Below are 15,482 nucleotides of genomic sequence, written 5' to 3'. Positions count from 1 at the left end.
CCTATGTTTATTTTGGATAATTTGAACCAGAAAAGCTTTTAAAACAGGAAGTGCCAGAATACTTTTTTTTCGTCTCAACCATTTGGTTGAGATTAGATGGTTTACCAGGCGTGGTCAAAGGAAAAAAATTATAATAGCCTTTCAAGACGTCATAATTATTTGGACTATCCATGTTCAATCATGGACACTTTTTCATACATGAGGACATATTTTCATAGAAAATTATGTCCAGGACATATTTAAATAAGTAAAAATTGTCCATGGACAGTATTAACTATGAAAATGTGTCTGGTGGACATTTTTTTCATTGGGGACATTATTAACTCCTACTAAATACGTGATACAAACATATCCGGAAACCCGTTGCGTTCCGATATGATTTTCTAAAACAATATTTATATAATTACCTCCCTTGGAATGAATGGTAAACATACAAAATTATGTTTTCAAAAAATTAACGGTGTCCTACGTTCCGATAACAAACTTTAATGATTATTTTTAGAGATTACATGAAAATTTCTAATTAAAATTTCATACTTAATGGTCAAACTTTGAATTTTGATCATGTTGACATACATATGTAAGTCTTCACGAGAAAAAAAATTGACTTGCAAACACGGAAATCAGTTCATCATAAAATTCTTTCTTCTTATAGCTTATGAGGCCTCTTTTTACAAATTACTTTTGTGCTATAGGCCTTGTGTGAAATCGTGGAGGGTTCAATTTCACTGTTTTTTAGGGTCACCCCGATATTCCGACACCCACTATTAGAACCATGTCTATGCCCTAGTCCAAATAATTATGACGTTTTGAAAGGCTATTATAATTTTTTTACTTTGACGCCTTACTTCGTCAAGACGTCATAATTATTTGGACTAGTCCATGCCCCAATTGGCGATTGTACGAAGCCTGATTAGTTCAACACCCCCTAGTATGATGCCCCAATACTCTGACACCCATTGGTTCAGACATCGTTTTAGTTTTACAACCCCTTTGGAAGAAAGTTACAGTTTTTTAAAACTTGGGAGTTGAAGTTATAAAATCTTTGTATTGCATGTATTGTGTTACCTTAAATAAAACAGTTCTTCATACATGTGCATGTAATATATATATATATATATATGATTTTTAATGGCTAAAAGTCTATGACAAATAAATTCTAAGCAGGGGTTTTCAGGGAGGCAAACCACCCATTGAAAGTGGAATGATTATAGTAAATATTTTGAAAGAACATGCTTAAAATGCTACATATACACGGGTCATTGCTGGTGCTATGCCGTTGATTTTGCAAACTTTACAATAAAATAAAATATCAGATATGAAGGTGCATTTACATTGTTTTACATGTATATATGATACATGTATAGAACAGAACAGAACAGAACAGAACAGAACAGAACATATTTTATTTCCAATTAAGGGACCACAGGGGCATACAGAGCATACATGAATAAGGAAAAAGAATATTGATTTGCATAGATACCATGGATACATAGATACAAAATTTTTTTTACATACAGTTACAATACAATTACTAACTCATATTCACTTTAATAAATTTACCAACAGCATTAAGGACCTGATTGTCTTCACAGTTTAATAAATAAATAAATTTATGCTGACTATCAAGTATAGAAAAATTTGGAATTCTTTGGCAAACAAAGTCAAAGAGATCATCTCTATCTGATTTAAAATTTTCACAGCTAGTTAAAAAATGGATTTCATCTTCAACACAGCCAGAGGAGCATTTTTGTATGTGTTGCAAATACATAGAGAAAATGAAATAAGTTGTTGGTTAATTTTATGTTGAAATTATTTGTTAAAGTGTCAAAAATTTACATGATTTAGCACAATTTTTTTTTTTAGTTACCATCTTTTTTATTGAATATCAATTATATAAATTTTTAGATTTCTTTGTTGTCCGTGTTAAATAAAAGATTCAATGCTTTAAAAATTATGTTTTTATCATTCATTTTTACATTTATATATATATTGTAGAAGATGTTAAAAAAACATTTGAAGCAATGACATGAATCATTAGTTTACATAAAACAACAAAAAATGAGAGAATTTAAGTAAGCAGCAAAAAAAAAAATCCTAATCATTATATCAAATAAAAGCATACAACATCATAACTAAAAGACTAAATTACAAAAAACAATAACAAAACTCAGAAATCTTATAATTTAACATTGCTCATCAACACAAACCTAACCAAAATTTGTTACACACAGACCAGATTGATTGATTGAATGATGGTGTTTTTCTTCCAAAGACCTTCTGGCTCAAAATTCAAAATACCTAAATTTAAATGTCTTAAAGTTAGAAGTGTGAAAACAGATCTTGAGATTGCCTATAGCTATCAGTAATGAGAAAATGGATAAATTTGAGTTATCTTATATATGATGCAGTAGGGCCTTGATGGCCTACAGTCTAAGTAGTTCTACTACAATAATCACTAATTGGTCAACGCTAAGCATGTGAGTTCGAACCCAGCTTGTGCCGTGCACTTGACTGCTATCTTTATTTACTAGAATTGTCAGTTTTCCCATCAAAGATCAGTGGTTTTCTCTGGAACTTCGTTATTCTCCACCTATAATAACTGTAGGAACCCAAATGTGGTGCTAAAAAGTGGCATTGAAAAGCCAAAAATCAAATCAATCATGATTCAGTATGTATGGTTTAATCAAAGATCAACAATACTTTACATCATTTTAATGATAGAACAGACAAGTTTTAAGAAAAGTCCCATGCTGTGAAAACAAAATTTATTCTTAATATATCTACTTCATATACTTTGTTTCTTCAGATAGAACAGTATATATAGCAGAGCCAACTCAATCAACTCATTCAAACAAAAAGGAAATAGATGTGCCATCCTTTGAACAGAAATATTCATGGGATTGCGGATTAGCATGTGTTTGTATGGTATTACGGTAAGACTTTGGTATATATTGACCAATATCTGACTCTACATGCTCTAGGTTGGCACTTATGAAATAATGTGTATGTCAAAATTACACAGTATCAAATTCAAGAACCCGTAGTGTATCCTCTTAGGCCAGAAGAGTAATAAAATGAATGAAAAACAAATATGTAACACAGAAACAAACCAAAATCACTGAATTACAGATAAAAAATAATAATTTAATTTTGGATGTAACGCGTCTTCTGATTGGCTAACGTTATTTTGTTATGAGCCCATAGACTTAATTTAGTCATGTGACTGTGACGTCATCAACGTTTTTTCATGGTTTTCTACGGTTTAAAATGAAATTTAGGATTAAATTATAAGAAATGACTGTAATATTTTTTCTGTCTATTCGAAATAACATAAAAAATGTTGTGCACACTGTTAAATAACCCGCTACGTGCGTTATTCAGTGTGCACCAAATTTTTTATTTTATTTCTTCATAGACAGAAAAAATATTACAGTCATTCCTTAAATAAAAATAAAACAATCACTGAATAACAGGCTCATGACTAGGGACAGGTACATATGTACAGAATGTGTGGGAGTTAAAGTAAACAACCCTCCCCTAACCTAACTAAATCTATTTTGATAGGTTAAGTTTAACATTACACCTTTTTACAAATTTTTAACAAGATGTCAGGTCGCAAGGTTGCCCAATTAATGTGAAAGGTCAAGCGTTGGAGCCAATAGTTCATAAAATACATTATTTTTTTGTTTGTTTCACAGACATTTAGGTATAGATGACAGTAAGATTTACAAAGAAGACCATACAGATTTAGACTGTGGAGATAGGTAAATATACACATACCGGTATTATTCATAAATGCTAAACATTTTATTCATCTAGGATATAAACTATGCCTTAACACTTTCAAGGTTCACAACTGGTTAGTCTGTACTTTTTTTGTAAATTTTGAGGTTTAAACATGGGGGTGTAAAAGAGACAAAAATCTGACTAAAGAGCAAATTATAGTTTAATACTACCAATGGGTCTTCCACACAGCAATAATGAAAACAGGGAATTTGTCATAGAGACAACAGACAGACCAAAGAGCAGATAAAAGCAAATGGCCATCAATGGGTTTTCATCACATTGAGAATGAAAACAGGGAATTTGTCTACAACAACCCTACCAAAGATCAGAAAACACCACAAGGCCACCAATGGGTCTTCAACACAGCAAGAAAATCCTGTACCCAGAGTATTGCTTCATCTGGCCACTTAACAAAGATTGGTACTAGTTCACTAAGAATTAGGCTCACTAAACTCAGAAACATATAATTGAACTAAAAATATAAAAACATACATGTACGAGACTAACAAAGGCCAGAGATATAGCCAACTTTCATATTACATGTATTATAGATCTTTTTTTTGAGGTAGCTGTCTTGTTGATAATTTCTTTTTATATTTAGTGTATGGACAATTGACTTTCATATAGATATTCTATCTTATTGTGAGGTAGCTGTCTTGTTGATAATTTCTTTTTATATTTAGTGTATGGACAATTGACTTGGCCTTCCTTCTACAGAAGTATGGTATTAAGAACAGATTAACGACGACCACACTTGGGGTAGATAAAGGATATGGTTCATCTGTAGGTTTTTTTATGCTCCACTTAAGATAGTTGAGGGGTAATACGTTTTCTAGTCTGTACATCCATTTCTTCGTCAGTCCCTTTTGTTCGTACATCTGTCTGTCCCGCCTCAAGTTAACGTTTTGGGTCAAGGTATTTCTGATGAAGTTGAAGTCCAATCAACTTGAAACTTAGTACACATGTTCCCTATGATATGATCTTTCTTATTTAAATGTCAAATTGTATTTTTTACCCCAATTTTACGGTCCACTGAACATCAAAAATGATAGTGGGAGTGGGGCATCCCTATACTATGGAGACATTTTTGTTTTCTAATAATAAAATGCATACATCATTTCACAATTTCACAAGAACATAAAAACTTCAATTCACAAATTATAATACTGCACATTAATTTAAGAAACTAATTCTTGTATTGATTTTTACAAAACCTTGACCTTACTTTCAACCAAAATCATTTTTAGCTCACCTGGCCCAAAGGGCCAAGTGAGCTTTTCCCATCACTTTGCTTATAACTCAAAAACAAAAGCATTTAGAGCAAATCTGACATGGGGTAAAATTGTTTATCAGGTCAAGATCTATCTGCCCTGAAATTTTCAGATGAATCGGACAACCCGTTGTTGGGTTGCTGCCTCTGAATTGATAATTTTAAGGAAATTTTGCTGTTTTTGGTTATTATCTTGAATATTATTATAGATAGAGATAAACTGTAAACAGCAATAATGTTCAGCAAAGTTAGATTTACAAATAAGTCAACATGACCGAAATGGTCAGTTGACCCATTTAGGAGTTATTGCCTTTTTTCGTCCATTTTTAACCATTTTTCGTAAATCTTAGTTATCTTTTACAAAAATCTTCTCCTCTGAAACTACTGGGCCAAATTAATCCAAACTTGGCCACAATCATCATTGGGGTATCTAGTTTAAAAAATGTGTGTCGTGACCCGGCCAACCAACCAAGATGGCCGCCATGGCTAAAAATAGAACATAGGGGTAAAATGCTGTTTTTGCCTTATAACTCAAAAACCAAAGCATTTAGAGCAAATCTGACGGAGTAAAATTGTTTATCAGGTCAAGATCTATCTGCCCTGAAATTTTCAGATGAATCAGACAACCCGTTGTTGGGTTGCTGCCTCTGAATTGATAATTTTAAGGAAATTTTGCTGTTTTTGGTTATTATCTTGAATATTATTATAGATAGAGATAAACTGTAAACAGCAATAATGTTCAGCAAAGTAAGATTTACAAATAAGTCAACATGACCGAAATGGTCAGTTGACCCCTTTAGGAGTTATTGCCTTTTTTAGTTCATTTTTAACCATTTTTCGTAAATCTTAGTTATCTTTTACAAAAATCTTCTTCTCTGAAACTACTGGGCCAAATTAATCCAAACTTGGCCACAATCATCATTGGGGTATCTAGTTTAAAAAATGTGTGTTGTGACCCGGCCAACCAACCAAGATGGCCGCCATGGCTAAAAATAGAACATAGGGGTAAAATGCTGTTTTTGCCTTATAACTCAAAAACCAAAGCATTTAGAGCAAATCTGACATGAGGTAAAATTGTTTATCAGGTCAAGATCTATCTGCCCTGAAATTTTCAGATGAATCAGACAACCCGTTGTTGGGTTGCTGCCCCTGAATTGATAATTTTAAGGAAATTTTGCTGTTTTTGGTTATTATCTTGAATATTATTATAGATAGAGATAAACTGTAAACAGCAATAATGTTCAGCAAAGTAAGATTTACAAATAAGTCAACATGACCGAAATGGTCAGTTGACCCCTTTAGGAGTTATTGCCTTTTTTAGTCCATTTTTAACCATTTTTCGTAAATCTTAGTTATCTTTTACAAAAATCTTCTCCTCTGAAACTACTGGGCCAAATTAATCCAAACTTGGCCACAATCATCATTGGGGTATCTAGTTTAAAAAATGTGTGTCGTGACCCGGCCAACCAACCAAGATGGCCGCCATGGCTAAAAATAGAACATAGGGGTAAAATGCTGTTTTTGCCTTATAACTCAAAAACCAAAGCATTTAGAGCAAATCTGACATGAGGTAAAATTGTTTATCAGGTCAAGATCTATCTGCCCTGGAATTTTCAGATGAATCAGACAACCCGTTGTTGGGTTGCTGCCTCTGAATTGATAATTTTAAGGAAATTTTGCTGTTTTTGGTTATTATCTTGAATATTATTATAGATAGAGATAAACTGTAAACAGCAATAATGTTCAGCAAAGTAAGATTTACAAATAAGTCAACATGACCGAAATGGTCAGTTGACCCCTTTAGGAGTTATTGTTCTTTTTAGTCCATTTTTAACCATTTTTCGTAAATCTTAGTTATCTTTTACAAAAATCTTCTCCTCTGAAACTACTGGGACAAATAAATCCAAACTTGGCCACAATCATGTTGGGGGTATCTATTTTAAAATGTGTCCAGTGACACGACCAACAAAAAAAGATGGCCGCCACGGCTAAAAATAGAACATTGGGGTAAAATGCAGTTTTTGGCTTATAACTCAAAAACCAAAGCATTTAGAGCAAATCTGACATGAGTAAAATTGTTTATCAGGTCAGAGTAAAATTGTTTATCAGGTCAGGATCTATCTGCCCTGAAATTTTCAGATGAATCACACAACCCGTTATTGGGTTACTGCCCCTGAATCAGTAATTTTAAGGAAATTTTGCTGTTTTTGGTTATTATCTTGAATATAATAATAGATATAGATAAACTGTAAACAGCGATAATGTTCAGCAAAGTAAGATTTACAAATAAGTCAACTTGACCGAAATGGTCAATTGACCCCTTTAGGAGTTATTGCCCTTTATAGTCAATTTTTAACCATTTTTCGTAAATCTTAGTTTATAATAATAATAATCTTTGACAGAAATCTTCTCCTCTGAAACTACTAGGCCAAATTAATCCAAACTTGGCCACAATCATCTTTGGGGTATATAATTTAAAAAATGTGTCCGGTGACCTGGCCATCAAATCAAGATGGCTGCCACAGCTAAAAATAGAAAATAGGGGTAAAATGCAGTTTTTGGCTTATAACTCAAAAATAAAAGCATTTAGAGCAAATCTGACATGGATAAATTTGTTTATCAGGTCAAGATCTCTCTGCCCTGAAATTTTCAGATGAATCAGACAACCCGTTGTTGGGTTGCTGCCCCTGAATAGGTATTTTAAGGAAATTTTGCTGTTTTTGGTTATTATCTTGAATATTATTATAGATAGAGATAAACTGTAAACAGCAATAATGTTCAACAAAGTAAGATTTACAAATAAGTCAACATGACCGAAATGGTCAATTGACCCCCTAAGGAGTTATTGTCATTTTCTAGTCAATTATTAACAATTTTCATAAAATTTGTAAATTTTTATTAACATTTTCCCCTGAAACTACTGGGCCAAATTCATTATAGATAGAGATAATTGTAAGCAGCAAGACTGTTTAGTAAAGTAAGATGTACAAACACATCACCATCACCAAAACACAATTTTGTCATGAATCCATCTGCTTCCTTTGTTTAATATTCACATAGACCAAGGTGAGCGACACAGGCTCTTTAGAGCCTCTAGTTTAGATCTGTTATTTCTATATGGAAAGGCATTTTTAATTCATGGTTTAGACACATTTAATTTTTAGAAAAAACAAATACTGGTACCTTGAGTAGGAATAATGTGTCCAGGTAAGGTGATATAGCTTCCTGCAGACCGTTACCTTGTGAATTTCATTAAAATCCTGCTCAGCTTGTAGGTCTAGTACAATGAAGGATTCTTATTATTAGAACCACATAAATAGTTTTTCTTTAATAAGCATTTAACTTGCCACTGGGTGTTAAACAGTCATCCATCCATCTATCCATATTTTAAACTGTGCTACATTTTGAGAATTCTTTGAATAATTAAAGTTGTATTGGTTGAAAAAAGCTTGTATAAATATGGCTAGTAACAAACATTGATGCTTAATTCAGAATTGATTGATTATAACTAAGAACAAATTTTCATATCTATTCAGGAAGTATTATCAGGTAGCTTCCAAAAACGAAATTGACAGGAAATTAAGGTAGTGATTTATTAATACTTCACTGACAAAACAAAAAATATCAGGGAAGTGCAGAACATTTTTCTTTCATGCAGGATTGTAATAAGAGTTGTTTATTTCTTGTTCACATGTATGTAACATATATGTTTGGTATTGTAGTGTAGTATGTCGATTTTTTTTAAAATGCTTGTGTCTAACTTAATACATTATTGATCAACTACAAGTACTGATCAGTCAGGGGTAATACTTGTAGAATGTACATGATGTATAAGTAAATTTGTTAGATTTTTATTTTATATTCAAGGTTTGAATTATCTCCCTTAATGTTCTTCAGATATTTACTTATACAAGTTATATATTTTTAACTGATATATATAAATAATTTAATTTTGGATGTAACACGTCTTCTGATTGGCTGACGTTATTTTGTTATGAGCCCATAGACATAATTTAGTCATGTGACCGTGACGTCATGAACATTTTTTCATGGTTTTCTACGGTTAAAATGGAATTTAGAATTAAATTATAAGAAATTACTGTAATATTTTTTCTGTCTATTCGAAATAACATAAAAACATAACACGCATTATTCAGTGTGCACCAAATTTTTTATGTTATTTCTTCATAGACAGAAAAAATATTATAGTAATTCCTTTATTATTACATTGGTTGCAATGAATTACATCGATTTCCCAGTTGAATAAATACCTTTAATTTCACATGTGAATCTCTGACATCACACAACAATAGGCGTTGTCAAGACGTTGATAACAACGGATCAAAACAAATTGTGAATACGTAGAAAAAAGATATAGTCCCTTACATGTTTTACATTAATCTCTTAAAAAAGCCATTTGCCAATGTAATAAAAAGAATAACTAATTAAAGAATTCAAATATCGAAAAATATTCACCTTGTGACCGAACAACACTGATAATTAACTCATGCGCTACATGCTTTTCGTGAATTAATGTGTTGTTTGGTCACTCGTTGAATATTTTTCTCTATTTGAATTCTTCGATTAGTTATTCTATAACTAATCAGATTTTTTTCTGTTTGCTCAGTAATAAATAAATCGAGTTAAAACTTCCTAATGTCTTAAGGGAAATAACCCTATCTCCAAAATAATTTACCTCTACCAGTTAATAAAAAAACTTCTCAAGTTGTATAAGTATTACCTCTGACTCTTGTTATATTTAATTAATTGATTGAAGAACATTTTCTTTTTCAATAGTCATTTTACAAGGCAAGTTTTACAAAAGATGAGAACAGAGTGAACACATTGTTTCAGGAAGCCGAATCAAAAGGAATAGTCGTTGAGAAAGGGTTTGTATTTTTATATATGAGCCTTCACTTAGATTTTTCACGTAAACCAACTGTAACTAGATACTGTAAATTCAGAAAATAAACTCATCATAGATACCAGGACTAAATTTTATATATACGCCGGACGCACGTTTCGTCTACAAAAGACTCATCAGTGACGCTCGATTCCAAAAAAGTTAAAAAAAAAAAAAAAAAAAGACAAATAAAGTACGAAGTTGAAGAGCATTGAGATCCAAAATTCCTAAACGTGTTGCCAAATACAGCTAAGGTTTTCTATGCCTGAGGTAGAAAAGCCTCATTATTTCAAAAATATTATTGTGTACATTTATTATTGGGATTTTTCAAGAATGTACACTGCAAGTTTAATTATTTGGATAATGTAAAAGGTTTAGTGAAATAATTGTTTTAGTCCTCCATCTCCTGCTTTAGGGTCAATCAGTCCACTATTTAACTTGGTGTAAATGGTTCTTTACTTATACATGTATATTATTATGGTAAGAGATTGATTTGATATTCCAACAGAAAGTATGTCACCTTAATCTGTTCAGAGAACTTTAACAAATTAGATAATCTGGTGTTTTAAACTGTTTTCTATTGTACACTTCTGTGGATTCGTTTCTTTTTTTATGCCCCACCTACAATAGTAGACGGGCATTATGTTTTCTGGTCTGTGCGTCCGTTCGTTCTTTTGATTGTTCATCTGTCCGTTTGTTTGTCCGTCTGTTTGGCTTCAGGTTAAAGTTTTTGGTCAAGGTAGTTTTTGATGAAGTTGAAGTCCAATCAACTTGAAACTTAGTACACATGTGCCCTATGATATGGTCTTTCTAATTTTAATGCCAAATTAGAGTTTTGACCCCAATTTCACGGTTCATTGAACATAGAAAATGATAGTGCAAATTTCATGTTAAAGTGTTAGGTCAAGGTAGTTTTTGATGAAGTTGAAGTCCAATCAATTTGAAACTTAGTATACATGTTTCCTATGATATGATCTTTCTAATTTAAATGCCAAATTAGAGTTTTTACATCATTTTCAGGGTCCACTAAACATAGAAAATGATAGTGCGAGTGGGGCATCAGTGTACTATATATGGACACATTCTTGTTTCGTGGATATTTCAATGATTTGATTTTCAGGTTTTGGTAAAGTCTGTATACAAAACTATCTAATATTTGTACCTTGTTGAACAACTAACCTTCACCAATGAAATCATTGAAATTTTGAATAATAATGAAACCACAGTAGGAAGAGACAGTTAGAAAAGTTTAAAGCTATTTTCCTAATGCTTGTAGTTTAAAGGTTAGGTTTGTATAAATGTTTGCTCAAGTTTTGTAATAAAGATTGACATACAAGCTGAAGACTCTCCCACCTATTGATTGCAGATGTCAATCTTAATTACAATGCTGTGATAAAACATACAAACAAAGCTATCAAGCCAACCAAACCTTTAAACTACAAGCTTTAGGAAAATAGCTTTAAGTAGTATAACTCATATCTACATAAACTGCCTGTGTTTTTTTCCAGAAGTGTACCAATGGATGAGATTTTGAATCATTTAGAGGGAGATAACCTCGTAATTGCTTTGGTTGACTGGTCATACCTTGAGTGTATATGGTGTGACAAGCTAGTGAGTATTTACATTTGCTCTGACTGATTGGTTTTATCTAGACTGTGTACATTGTGAATAAAGAGAAATTATTTTATCTAGACTGTGTACATTGTGAATAAAGAGAAATTACAATTTGGATATCTGTGTTGAAGACTGCACTTTGACCTATCTTGGTTTACTTTTACAAATTGTGACTTGGATGAAGAGTTGTCTCATTGGAACACATACCACATCTTTTATATCCATTTGGCCCTATAAATTTTTGATTTTTTTTTTTAATTCAGAACGAGAAGCAAGGTATGTGTGCTACAATGAAATCATAATTTTCTGTACATATTGTCAAATTAACAGGAGTCATGTGATGAAATAAGTAACAGTGACAAATTTTGCTCAACTAAATAAGTGTTCAGCTTTTGACCAAACAAAACATTCCAAAATTTCTTGAAGTATGTGATCAACTATTGGCCAAAACTTGAATTTTAAAACGGGTAAAGCCATGAAAGAAAAAACTTTTTTTTTTGATAAGAAGATTTCTGCAATGCATGCATAACATGCAATGTTATTGCACTGTATAATAAGAACATTCAGGTCAATTTTTTTATATTATCTATAATTTTGTAACTACCAATTTGTTTTGTATTATTGGAATATAAAAGCTCAGTACAGATGATATTAAAACAAAATTTAAAGGTTGTTTTGCTTTTCAAAAGAAATGATTCAGATGTCAAAAAGGTCAATTTTAACTCAAAATGTACATTCTGCCCAATAGCACATTAGCAGTTAGTCCAATCATTATTTTTTTTTTTTTTACAGGGAATCAGTTGTTTAACATGTTTAAAACGCTGTACGAAATGCTGCGATAGATATCAGGGTAAGTAGACAATCTGGGTGTTAAGATTGATACAGCATCAAAACAGATTTTGATTTGAATTCCTTAGCCCTCAGATAACATTGTATTACAAAAAAATCAACTTTCTTGAGATTTCATTAAATGAACTTAAAAGTGCATCCCTTATTTCATCTTATGATTTATCTATTTATCATAGATTGAATATATTTTTCCATTCGATTCGGCTTATTTTTGTCTCGTTCTCAATAGTATTAAAAAATGTGCTAAGACTTTATATATATGATTTAGTATGCTGCTATTCGTACATTTGTCAAAAGTCACTATTTTTTTTAGAAGACCAAAGATGGCATTGATGATTTGAATGCATGTATCTTTATAATGTATTTTTTCACACATGCTCACTATTGATATCCATGTTTATTTTATAGGACATTACATTGTTTTATGTGGTTTTGACAGGAAGAAAAATCGAATATTTTACAAGAACCCTTCATATAATAAAGGTATATTTATAAAATTATAGTCACATAAAATGTTGGTTGAACGCTGATGCTGAAGAAAAATAATATACATGTATCAGAAACATCTTTTGTTACAGGTTTCACATACCGGTAGTCATAAACATTATAATTGCATTTAATGAACTTTTTTTAGTTGTATATTTAAAAATACTAAACCTTTTTTTTTAATTTTAATTCTTAACCTCAATCAGGACAATGCTGCTTTTCTTATTCATTTTATGTAACCAATTTGTTTTTCATTTGAATTAAACAAAGAAAGGTGGGTTTAGAACTAATTAAGGCATAAAATCAAATATATATCTCAAATTCCATATTACAGAACTGGAATTAAATGTTGATTGCATATTAAATGAATGATGTGGTATGATTGCCAATGAGATAGCTAACCATTGAAAACAAAGGACACATGTGTATAATTTAAAAACATTTTTTTTTATTACTATTTTTTATCAAATCATTAGTTGAGGGAACTGACAGAAAATTACCTAGATATATTTGTATATGTTTTATATCAGTTACATTTATGAGGTATATGTGTCCTAAACTTGTATGCCACTGTCATATTAGAAAAGTATATTTTTGTCTCGCCTTGACAGAGTCAAAAAGCGAGACATAGGTATGCTGTTTCTGGCATCGGTGACGGCGATGGCGTCAACAATGTATTAGTTTGTGATTAGTTCTAGTTTATGGTGAACCACAAGTGGTAGGTCAATCATATTTGGTAGACAGTTGTATAAGCATTGGCACATCTCATTTCCATGGATATTAATTGGCCCTGCCCCCTCAGTCATGGTGTATTGACTTTGAAACTTTTGCTTATTTTACATGTATTAGTTATGATTAGGTCAGTTTATGGGGAACCACTAGTGGTAGGTCAATGATATTTGTATACAGTTATATAAGCAATGGCATATCTCGTTTACATGGAGAGAATTTGGCTCTGCCTTCTTAGTCATGGTCTATTGACTTTGAAAAATTTTGTAAGTTATCATGTATTAGTTTGTGATTAGGTCAGTTCAAGGGGAACCATTAGTGGTAGGCCAATGCAATTGGTATTCAGTTGTATAAGCATTTGCACATCTCATTTCCATGGAGAATATTTGGCCTTGTCCCTCAGTCACAGTCTAATGACTTTGAAACTTATCTTAGTTTACATGTATCAGCTTGTGATTAGATCAGTTTAAGATGAACTGCTAATGTTAAATCAATGATATTTGGTATGCAAATTTATTTACATTTTTGCAAGCATTGTTTCCATGGAGATTATATAGCTGCACCCTCTCTTCATACTTCATTGACTTTGAAACTTTTACATAGTTTACAAGTTAATTTTTAACCGGATTTTTGTGACAAAAATGTCGGTTATTGATTTGGGGATGTACGCCGGGCGGCAATCAAATGTTGTCCGTGCATTAACTCATGAACCGTTCAACCAAAGCTTTTAAAATTTTAATATGTTGTTACTGACAACTAAATGAAGGTCAAGGTCAATAATGGCGATATGACGATTTTGACTTTTACCGTTCAGGAGTTATGGTTCTTGAAAGATTGAAAAATGGAGTTTCCAGTCCTGTCCGTGTATTTACACATGAACTGTTCTACCAAAGCTTCCCAAATTTTAAAATGTTGTTACTGATGACAAAATGGAGGTCAAGTTAAATAATGACGATTTTGACTTTTACCGTTCAGGAGTTGTGGTTCTTGAAAGATTGAAAAATGGAGTTTCCAGTCGTGTCAGTGTATTTACACATGAACTGTTCTACCAAAGCTTCCCAAATTTTAAAATGTTGTTACTGATGACAAAATAGAGGTCAAGTTCAATAATTACGATTTTGACTTTTATCGTTCAGGAGTTATGGTTCTTGAAAGATCGTAAAATGGTGTTTCCATTCACTTTATTGCATTTACTCATGAACCATTCAATCTAAGCTTTTCAAATTTTAATATGTTGATGCTGATGACAAAATGGAGGTCAAATTTGATATTGACGATTTTCACTTTCACCATTCATCAGTAATGGTTCTTGTGATATTGCCAGGACACAAATAAATGTTAATAAATCCAGTTTGCTGTCGTTGTGACAGCCTCTTGTTGTATTTAGGTTTGGGAACGACTTATAATAAGTCAATAGTATTTGGTACATGTATGCAGTTGTTTTAGCATTGGCACATTTCATTTACATGGAGATTGTTTAGCCATGTAACTCAATCATGGTTCATTGACTTTGAATATTTGTATAACTTGTGTAAGATGTTTAAGTATTGCTATTTAGATTTCAACATTTGCATATTATCAAAATTACAAAAAGGTGAGACATATCTCTGTGTATATAATATAACAGTTTATTCACTTGTACTGATATAACAGATGTTCAAAGGTAATAAATAAACATTGTTATCTTTCAGATATGTGTTGTAGCAGAATTTCAGAGTTTAACTTGGCAAGAAAGAGTTACGGGACAGATGAGGACACTTTGTTTATATACAATGATACATGAATTATATTTATATTCTAAATAAAGTGTTTTTTTGTTTCTTTTGGCATCATAGGTGTGTG

General features: G+C 31.7%; 1 protein-coding gene across 1 annotated transcript; it reads left to right on the top strand.

Moving 5' to 3' along the window:
- The first annotated feature begins 389 nt into the window (after positions 1–389).
- Positions 390–15,446, top strand: LOC143076591 (protein GUCD1-like). The gene is made up of 9 exons (XM_076252414.1): positions 390–424; positions 2,810–2,936; positions 3,702–3,767; positions 4,473–4,572; positions 9,857–9,948; positions 11,471–11,573; positions 12,369–12,426; positions 12,834–12,908; positions 15,332–15,446. The coding sequence occupies exons 1-9, from the start codon at positions 418–420 to the stop codon at positions 15,421–15,423; spliced, it is 720 nt and encodes a 239-aa protein (XP_076108529.1). The 5' UTR covers positions 390–417; the 3' UTR covers positions 15,424–15,446.
- Positions 15,447–15,482: the final 36 nt, after the last annotated feature.

The sequence above is a fragment of the Mytilus galloprovincialis genome, chromosome 5, assembly GCF_965363235.1.
Source record: "Mytilus galloprovincialis chromosome 5, xbMytGall1.hap1.1, whole genome shotgun sequence".
In the NCBI taxonomy this organism is placed as follows: domain Eukaryota; kingdom Metazoa; phylum Mollusca; class Bivalvia; order Mytilida; family Mytilidae; genus Mytilus; species Mytilus galloprovincialis.
This window is presented reverse-complemented; position numbering and strand designations above follow the sequence as displayed.

What these genes read in the sequence shown, in the direction of transcription:
- LOC143076591 (XM_076252414.1), top strand. An exon ending in GGAATAGTCGTTGAGAAAGG is followed by an intron (nt 9,949 to 11,470) that starts GTTTGTATTTTT and finishes GTTTTTTTCCAG; the next exon opens with AAGTGTACCAATGGATGAGA. An exon ending in GTATATGGTGTGACAAGCTA is followed by an intron (nt 11,574 to 12,368) that starts GTGAGTATTTAC and finishes TTTTTTTTACAG; the next exon opens with GGAATCAGTTGTTTAACATG.